The 9,382-nt window shown below is 38.4% G+C and overlaps 1 protein-coding gene across 1 annotated transcript; it reads left to right on the plus strand.

Annotated features, from left to right (window-relative positions):
• Positions 1–855: 855 nt before the first annotated feature.
• LOC148912704 (CD151 antigen-like) lies at positions 856–9,051 on the plus strand. The gene is made up of 7 exons (XM_089026818.1): positions 856–1,005; positions 1,122–1,209; positions 5,533–5,724; positions 6,942–7,016; positions 7,136–7,237; positions 7,510–7,638; positions 8,782–9,051. Exons 2-7 carry the CDS (start codon positions 1,144–1,146, stop codon positions 9,049–9,051), a joined length of 834 nt encoding a protein of 277 aa, XP_088882944.1. The 5' UTR covers positions 856–1,005; positions 1,122–1,143.
• The last annotated feature ends 331 nt before the right edge of the window (positions 9,052–9,382 follow it).

Consider the following 9,382-nt stretch of genomic DNA (forward strand, 5'->3'; position numbering starts at 1 on the left):
AAACACATAAAAAATATCTAGAAAACGAATAATACGAGTCGCCGGTTTCCTGTATGTGGGCATAGTGTAGTTTTGAATATTATGGCTGCTCTTTTGATTCAAAAGATATCAGCTCACATTGCTCAATAGGACTAGTTGTTAGAAACCAAGAAAGGCTGCGATGCCTGTTTAGCTTTGGGCTCGAAGATACTGACTCATCTCCTAGGCTCCGAGACCATCAACATGGAATGTTTACACGAATCGTAACACTTATTTCAAGCCAAAAATCAACTTGATTTGTTTTCTTCTTCTCAGTATTCTTCTTCTTCGTGAATCGAAAAATTGATCTACAAAGGCGATGAATATTGGAGCTAGTTGCTCTTTTTCTTACCATCGCCGATGGAGTATTTAATGGTTTACTTTATGTATTATTACTGGAGGCAAAGTTTGACGTATTTGGTAGGCATCAATCAAACGAACACAAGATAAAAGAATAATAATAACGTTATGTAGCTGAAGTCAAATCTTAAAAATAAATTCTTTTTCTTGATCTTGATTTTATAATAAAATGTATATAAAAAATACCAAAAAAATTTAGTGAAATAGTAATACCCCAACAAACCATCCGTTCCAGCAAAATTAAGAATATATTTTTATTTCGTGTGGGTTTTTTAATCTTAAGAGGAAGAAATAACAGCCTGTAAAATGAACATTTGTCAAAAGCCATATGTGTGCAAAAAGATTCAACCCGTCCTATGATTGGCTAGTAAGGGTTTCTATAGCGACAGTGATAGTTTTCCTATTGTTTCCTTTTAACTTTATGTTAATTCCCTAAGTACTTTAAAAAGACAGCACCCAATGTATTCATATTTTTTTACTGCAAACATAAAAAATCCATCTTAATTTGCATCTCGTTCACCACCTGGGAGTTGGCTTGACTTGAAAGATATTACCCAGAAAAATAGTTTGTTCGAGGTTTCATGTTCTTTAGTTACTACATATTATTCATTAATTCGACTTACAAACGTAAGATACTCAGTTTAGTTGAATATTATTCTCAATTTGGGGGATATTTGTTATATGTTGGGTTTTAGATTTGCCTTTCGACGCTTCTAATCTTCATATGTTTTGTCGACTCGTAGTTGAGGAAAAACAGCTGAAAAAATGGCGCTGAGCTGTGGGATGCAATGCATGAAATATCTTCTCTTTGCTTTCAACCTCGTCTTCTGGGTAAGTAGCGTTCGACTACAGGGTTTACTTTAATTGATCTTTCTGTTCCTGGCGACAAAAATCAAAAATAACTTTCTAGTCATGCTTGTTTTTTGGATTCAGTTCGTTGGTCTTTTTAAAAACCACTTGATTAATCTTTCACTAAAATTTGCTACATAATTTTAGGTAATACAAGTTTATTGTGGTAATATTTTATCTTATTTTTCAAAGCGAAATGCTCGCCCGAATAACCATTTAACCCTAGTATTTTATTTACTTATACAAGCTGCTCAAGGTTGAATAATGAATTGTTATGAATCCAAGAAGCGAAATATCTTCCTCACTCGCTCGCTTCCGCTTCAAAGTCTTTTTGAATAGCGAGCGATATCTTATGCATTTTAAAATCATAAGATAGTCCTCTGATATTCCTGTTGTTAAAAACAAGACTGAAGCCCAAACCCTACAAATCAAATTTACAAGTGTACACTATCTTAATTTCAATTCATCAGAACCCAAAACTTGGCGTTAGTCTAAGTAAATATCGACCGAATATTAAACTCAAACAAGAGAAGGTGTACTGCACTATTCTCTCTATTATTCAAGCTGGTCATCTTCGATTAGATGATCCTAGAAAATCTATTGCTGGTCCACCAGGATATAAATGAAATTCGTTGAGATTATATTAACACATTGATCTCATTTACATTACTTTCCATCTGATGTCACATTTCTTGTTTCCGGTGGCACGTTTTCTCGGTGGATCAATATTACTTTATGTGGAACAAATAGAACATGGCGAAAATTGGAACTTTTATATTCGTCTGAAATGTTGGTGTGGTGGTTGGCTATTAACCGTATTGCACAGTCTATTCCTGCAGCTATCTTCATTAATAATAAATACTTTTTCCGCTAAGATATCAGAGACATCGGTTTGTTTCCAACAGTCATCTCCACTAAATGGCATTCAAATGATTTGAGAGTTTCTCATTTTTATCTAAGTTGGCTTTAACGGTAGGGCTAGGGGAACAACAAGGTGGTTATCAGATATATAGACAAACTATCCCCCCATCTCTACCCCCATTGGAGTGTTCAGAAAAGAAAAAGTCAATCAGCAGTGCGCATTGGTAGTTTGCGTGAAACGAGACGTTAACCTGCCAGTTGAAGAAACCATAGGTCTACCACATATCACATGGCCATGGATTTAAAGAGCTTTAAAAAACCTTTTCCCGAATATTGATTTATTTGTATTGTCTACAATGTTTTGATTGAGGTGGTGGGGAGAATATATACAATGATCAGCCAATCACAGCTGTTCTTTAAGAGACAGGTGTATAGCATTAGGATGGGCGTCGATTTCTTGATTGTATCGACATACGACTCTTTCCCTCTTGCTACATTGTATTTTTATAGTACCATCATATGGTGTGACGATAAATATGGTACTGATTCTTAGGAAGCATGTTACGTCATAGCCGCCATGCTGGTTGACAAACCATCAGTTCCAATGACCATTTTTATTAGCTTCTCTTGTTAGATCGACTAACACGACGGCTGTTTAATTGATATTCATATCTCGTGGGATTTTGAGCCATGTGGTTGCACCCCAAGAATATTGTAAGACCATGTAGCCAGAGGATGTAATTGTGGCCCGTGTTTTGAGCATATAGTTAATAGATATGATTTGAGACAGGAAACACACATTCAGCCATGTCTTTACATAGCTGATGTGACTCGTTTGTGGCTTTAGACCAAACTTCCTTGATATAATTTCAAAGCCAATCTGTTTTGACGAGGCGAGATATCTTTGTGGCTCCAACTGTCGCTCGGGATACGGGATAAAAACACGTAGTATTTCGCCGCTGAAAGCTGTAGGCTATCGGCTTGTTTCATGGTGTGTGTGAAATATCAATAATGAAAGAAAATGATTGAAATTGCTTCTTAATACACCACCACCAACCTTTGAAAATCATTTATAATGAATGAATATTGTTCTTCAATGCCCAATAATTATATCCTGAAAGAAAACACAAGGAAACTGTGACGGTTCCATGAAAAGACAGTCTAGAGGAAGAAGGACATACAAAATCTCTCTCTCTTTCTCTCTCTTTCTCTCTCTTTCTCTCTCTTTCTCTCTCTTTTTATCTCAAGACATTTTTTTGTGACTTTCGTTGCCATCATGTCAAGAAGTTCAAGTCAGTGAATGGTGTCATCCTTCCCTTCAGAGAGAAAATCCGCGCTTTTAGGTCTTCAAAACATTTCATTAAACTGAAAAGAAATATGTTTTTGAATAATCGTCTTAATAGCAGTTGACATACTAAAAGCCATCGTTCAATTCATGAATAACTTTTACAGTTCATAATCAGTCATTTGATAGACGTATGATAGCGAGTAATTCGGGAACACTAGTGGCAGAATAGTCTAAGATCTAGAAAAGCCAACAAAGATGAACAGTTTCACGGTTGCACTGTGGCTTTATGGAAACCAGCCATGTGTTTATCCTGAAAAATTAAGACAAAAAAGAATACTCTGGAAGCGTTTGTTTTGAATAAAAAAAGGATTTATTTGTTTCTTTATCACTCGAGTTAGTATATTTCAGACGTAATTCAGCTGCGAGTACATAAATTCATTATATTCCAAGAAATAGACTGAGTTATTTATCCTGATTGGCTATTTTACCTAGATAAAAATCATTATGGCTGTATTAAATATAATTCATTTAATCAAACCAACTCAACAAGATAAATCTGCTGGGTTCATACCAGCAGCAGAAAACAATATGACAGCCACGTGTATTTTCATGATCGCTTTTGTTCTATGTTAACATGCATGATCATCTCTGAGTTTTGAATATTCACCAATATAAAGGATGTTCTTCTGCGCTTAGTAGCAATAACTTCTGAGCTACAAATCACTCCGCCAAAAATCAAGCCCTGAAACAACCTCTTGCCTCTGATCTAAGTCAGGGTACAGCTTACTCACAGATCAAACCCTGAAACAGCCTCTGGGCTGATCTAAGTCAAGGCATGGCTAACTCACAGATAGAACCCTGAAACAACCTCTGGCCTCTGATCTAAGTCAGGATACAGCTTACTCACAGATAGAACCCTGAAACAACCTCTGGGCTGATCTAAGTCAGGGCATGGCTAACTCACAGATCAAACCCTGAAACACTGAACAACTCGGCTGATCTAAGTTATGGCACGGCTAACTCACAGATAGAACCCTGAAACAACTTCTCGGCTGATCTAAGTCAGGGCATGGCTAACTCACACAGTTAGAACCTTGAAACAACCTCTGGGCTGATCTAAGTCAGGGCATGGCTAACTCACAGATCAAACTCTGAAACACTGAACAACTCGGCTGATCTAAGTTATGGCACGGCCAACTCATAGATCAAATTGGAATTTAGCATGTTAGGTTTACATAGCGGGGCAAAAAACAAAAACAAAAACAAAACAAAAAAACAAAAACAAAAAAAAAACAACAAAAAACAAAAAACAAAAAAAGAATCAAAAAACGAACAATCCGGGGGAACAACCTAGAATCAATAGAGAGAGATGCCTAACAAACTCTTCTCACATGCATGTGATGCAGTGGCTAGGAATGCAACCCGATTGAGATTCCAGAAGCGAGAGGCGAGTGTACTTGCTATTGCTGCGTCGTCGGCCTTCTTTTCAGTCCTTACATTGGAGCAGTTTAATATATACGGTCTCCTTTTCCATCTTTACGTTTCTAGCAGAATTCCAGAAATCCTGATTAGTCTTTAGATAATATGTATATGGATGTGTTAACTTTTCATCTAATAATAATTATTATAATAATGACAATAATAACAATAAAAGTGTCCTGTTTCGGATATAGGATAAAATAAGAAAACCTTTCACATCTCGCATCTCGCATCTCGCATCTCGCATCTCGCATCTCGCATCTCGCATCTCGCATCTCGCATCTCGCATCTCGCATCTCGCATCTCGCATCTCGCATCTCGCATCTCGCATCTCGCATCTCGCATCTCGCATCTCTCATCTCGCATCTCGCATCTCGCATCTCGCATCTTGCATCTCGCATCTCTCATCCCGTAAATCGCAACCGTCCTATGAAGTATGCTGACGATAATACTTCATACTTCGTGTGTCAGCAGTTCAAGGATTCTATACATTCCCCACCCCCCTCCCCCACAAATGCACGTGATCTCATATCCTTTATGAACTTGCCGTCCCCATACGAAACCGAGTTCGGAAATCAAGGTGGGCCCACGTCACCCATATTACACGACTAAATCAGTGCAAATATAGAGTCGAAATTTACATCGTAAAAAAACTATTTTTGCTTTGATATTTTCAGATCGCCGGTATAACGGTGATGGCCGTAGGGATCTGGACACGAGTAAGTGCTCATGAGTACGCGTCATTAATGGAAGAGAGTGGTTTCCAGGCCGCCGCCAACATCATGATAGCTGCTGGTGCACTGGTCATCTTCATTGGTTTTGTTGGATGCTGTGGTGCTGTCAAGGAAAACAAATGTTTCTTGTTGTTGGTAAGAATCGATCACCCCATTTCCATATTACCCAATCAGCTCTGCCTGTTGGTAAGAATCGATCACACCATTTCCATATTACCCAATCAACTCTGCCCAAGACGTCTTGCATTTGGTCTATCAAAAAAATAGTAACTCAGACCAATGGAAAGTTAATCGACGAAACCGAAAACCCACACGTCTCGAGATGTCTAAGGGAAGAGGCTCTAGATCTTATGAAAGATATGAAGTGAGCACAGACCTGGGTACTGAGAATGACATTTGAAAGTCATTCGAATTCCTGAAGATTCATTTTCATGATTCACTTTAAATGATTCTTGAAGTTCACAAGAAGACTAGACGGAGGTGGGGTTGATTGACACCTGTCACTCATAAGTATATACCGGAAATGACATAGTGATTGTTCTTCCAATTTAAAAGAAAGTATTAAAATTAAGATGGGAATAAACTATTCGTCGTGTTTTCTCATTTCAAACTACGTATTATTCTCTAGAGTATCATTTCTTATCCTAGCGGTTGGATATGTGAAGACATAGAGGCCAGGATGTCCGGATAGGGACAATTTGTGCGTGAGGTCCCTCCCTCCCACTTTTCTTGCTGTTTAACAGTCCGTTATCGCAGGTGCAAGCGCATGGATGACGTAGCCTTACGTCAGGATACCAGACCAGTGATAGAAAATAGCGCTCACTAATTCAGCCAATCAAAACGCACTATTTTTTGAAATACTGGACCCGATCAATAAACATGAATATGGATTCAAGCGAAACAAAGAACCTTATTCCCAAGGGTATGACACGTGGTCTGAAATGAGAAAGGCATTGCAACACGGAGAATAAGATCTTTTTTTCTAGAGCCTTTTGGCAAGATACGACAATAAGAGTTGCGATAGTGTAAAAAGTCATCAAATTCAAACCAGTTTGACCTTTGCTGGTTACCTTGTAGTGGGGACAGAATTTTGTCTCTGCAACCAGATCTTTTATGAAATTGGAAAACGTCCCACTGGGAGGGATGCATGTAGTCTAGATTGTAAAGAAATCATGGCCCTTGGGAAGGTGCACACTTTATAAAATGTACTAAATATTCTGGGTATTAGTGCATGGGTGTTTATAGGGCACCACCATCAGCACCATCATACAAAGTGATAAAATACTACAACAGCTAAAACTACGACATTAAGATAGAAGCCGCCAATTCATTTACGTCCCTTTATTTTTCAGTATTTCTTTTTATTGTTGGTCATTTTTATCCTGGAAATTGCAGCTGGAATTATGGCCTACACCAAACGCGACAAGGTAAATAGTCTTCAGCAGTTTTTATCGTGATTCGAAGAGATGTATTTCACTGTGTGTTGAACCAAAATATTCTAAATATCATCAAGATTGAGAAGAACACTCAATGGTTTTCCCCTTAGGTTATCAGCACAATAGAAAAAGCAATGAACCAATCCGTCCAAAACGACTACGGACAAAACAAACCAAAAATCGACAAGGCTGTTGATCACGCACAAGAAATGGTGAGTCGTTAGTTTCTTTAATTATATATGTTTAACTCCTGCTTCAAAGAAAAACGTGAATTGTTTGCTTCAAAAGCTTAGATATAAAATGACAAACTATAGGAGTCTAAGTACTAACTACCAGCAGAATAATAAATATATGTTAAAAATTCGTTTGAGGAAAACATTACGCCCAAAGTAAAGGGTGTGAGTGATTAAAACACTCGTTCAGTACGTGTTGATATCCAGTCATACTCTCGTACGTTCTGATTGTGGATTTAATTGTTCAACAGTTGAAATGCTGTGGAGCCACAGGACCTAAAGACTGGAAAACCTCAAATTGGAAGAAGTCCCATCAGAATGAAACAGTCCCTCAGTCCTGCTGTAAGAACAAGAAGGCACCATGTGATTACTACGATAAGGTACCGATATTTCACTATACAACTACATTCCTTCTCTCTCTCTCTCTCTCTCTCTCTCTCTCTCTCTCTCTCTTCCTCAACCCGCCAACCATTTGGAAAGTATTTGATTACAGTATTTTTTCCCATTTTCGCTATAGCCATATTGCTTTTTTTATTAGGCAACAGATGAGATTGTACATTTCTCAGTGGAATCGATGTTAGGATTTGACTGAATGTACCAATTAAACTTTTCCATTTTGTTGTGAGAAGGTATTTCGCTGACTTTCATCGAATAAAATCTGATGACATTTGCTCCTCAGTACTTTGAGAGACCTTTCCAATGTTTTTTATTGTGCATATATTTAAACGCTCGCCCAATCTTTTTCCGTGTTTATCTGACAAATGTATCACGTGACAAGTGTATCATCTGACAAGTGTGTCATGTGACATTTGTGTCATGTGATAAGTGTGTCATGTGACAAGTGTGTCATGTGACAAGTGTATCATCTGACAAGTGTGTCATGTGACAAGTGTGTCATGTGATAAGTGTGTCATGTGATAAGTGTATCATCTGACAAGTGTGTCATGTGACAAGTGTATCATCTGACAAGTGTGTCATGTGACAAGTGCATCATCTGACAGTGTATCATGTGACAAGTGTGTCATGTGACAAGTGTGTCATGTGATAAGTGTGCCTGTGACAAGTATGTCATGTGACAAGTGTGGTCATGTGACAAGTGTGTCATGTGACAAGTTGTCATGTGATACGGTGTCATGTGATAGTGTGGCATGTGATAGTGTGTCATTGATAAGTGTACTCATCTGACAAGTGTGTCATGTGATTAGTGTGTCATGTGATAAGTGTGTCATGGACAAGTGTGTCATGTGATAAGTGTAACTCTGAACCACAGGTGTCATGTGATAAGTGTGTCATGTGATAAGTGTTGTCAGTGATAAGTGTTTCATTGATAAGTTGTGTATGTGATAAGTGTGTCATCTGACAAGTCTGTGTCATGTGATAAGTGTGCATGTGAAAGTGTGTAATGTGATACGTTTGTCATGTGACAAGTGTTCATGTGACAAGTGTATCATCTGAAAGGTGTTATCATGTGACAAGAGGAGTGTCATGGGACAAAGTGTGTATTTTTTCTTGTTTATTTCCAGGGATGTTCTAAAGCACTACAGGATTTCATCAAAGGTCACATGAAAACTGGAGGCATCGGCGTCGGCATTGCAATTATAAGGTACTTGGTTTGCAAAAAGAAAGGCCGACTTAGAAACGTGCATGGTCACAAGCAACAAGTTATGACTGCAGCTGACGTCAGCAGTTCTCTCATAATCATCTTCAAAATCACCTTCAAATTTGATCGGTTCTTGAAGCAGGCTCGGGATGATCTGATTCAGGGCATAGCTAGCTCACAGATCGAATTCTAATATTGCAGTTGTTAGGCTTTGCGGGAGCTGAGGGAGGAAACCTAACCCGAACGAAAAGGGAGAGACCTAACATACGGGTACTATACTAACAAGGGAGTCGAGAGTGTAATCGAACCCGAGACTCCTTCCCAGAAGGGGGGAAGGCGAGTGCGTACCGCTACGTAATCATTGAATTCCCGATTGCAAGTCATACATTGCTTAGGATTGTAAACTGATTTCTTTGTCATTCTAAGACATTCCTAACACAACTTTTATAGGCTTTATGAGGCACTCTTTCCCGTTTCTTGCCCATTCTTCTTTTTCATTCCCACATTCCTTTTCCCGAACTTTC

Source organism: Actinia tenebrosa, unplaced genomic scaffold, assembly GCF_029948245.1.
Source record: "Actinia tenebrosa isolate PJP-AT-01 unplaced genomic scaffold, QUT_ActTen_1.0 PGA_scaffold10__47_contigs__length_13832649, whole genome shotgun sequence".
Classification (NCBI taxonomy): Eukaryota; Metazoa; Cnidaria; class Anthozoa; order Actiniaria; family Actiniidae; genus Actinia; species Actinia tenebrosa.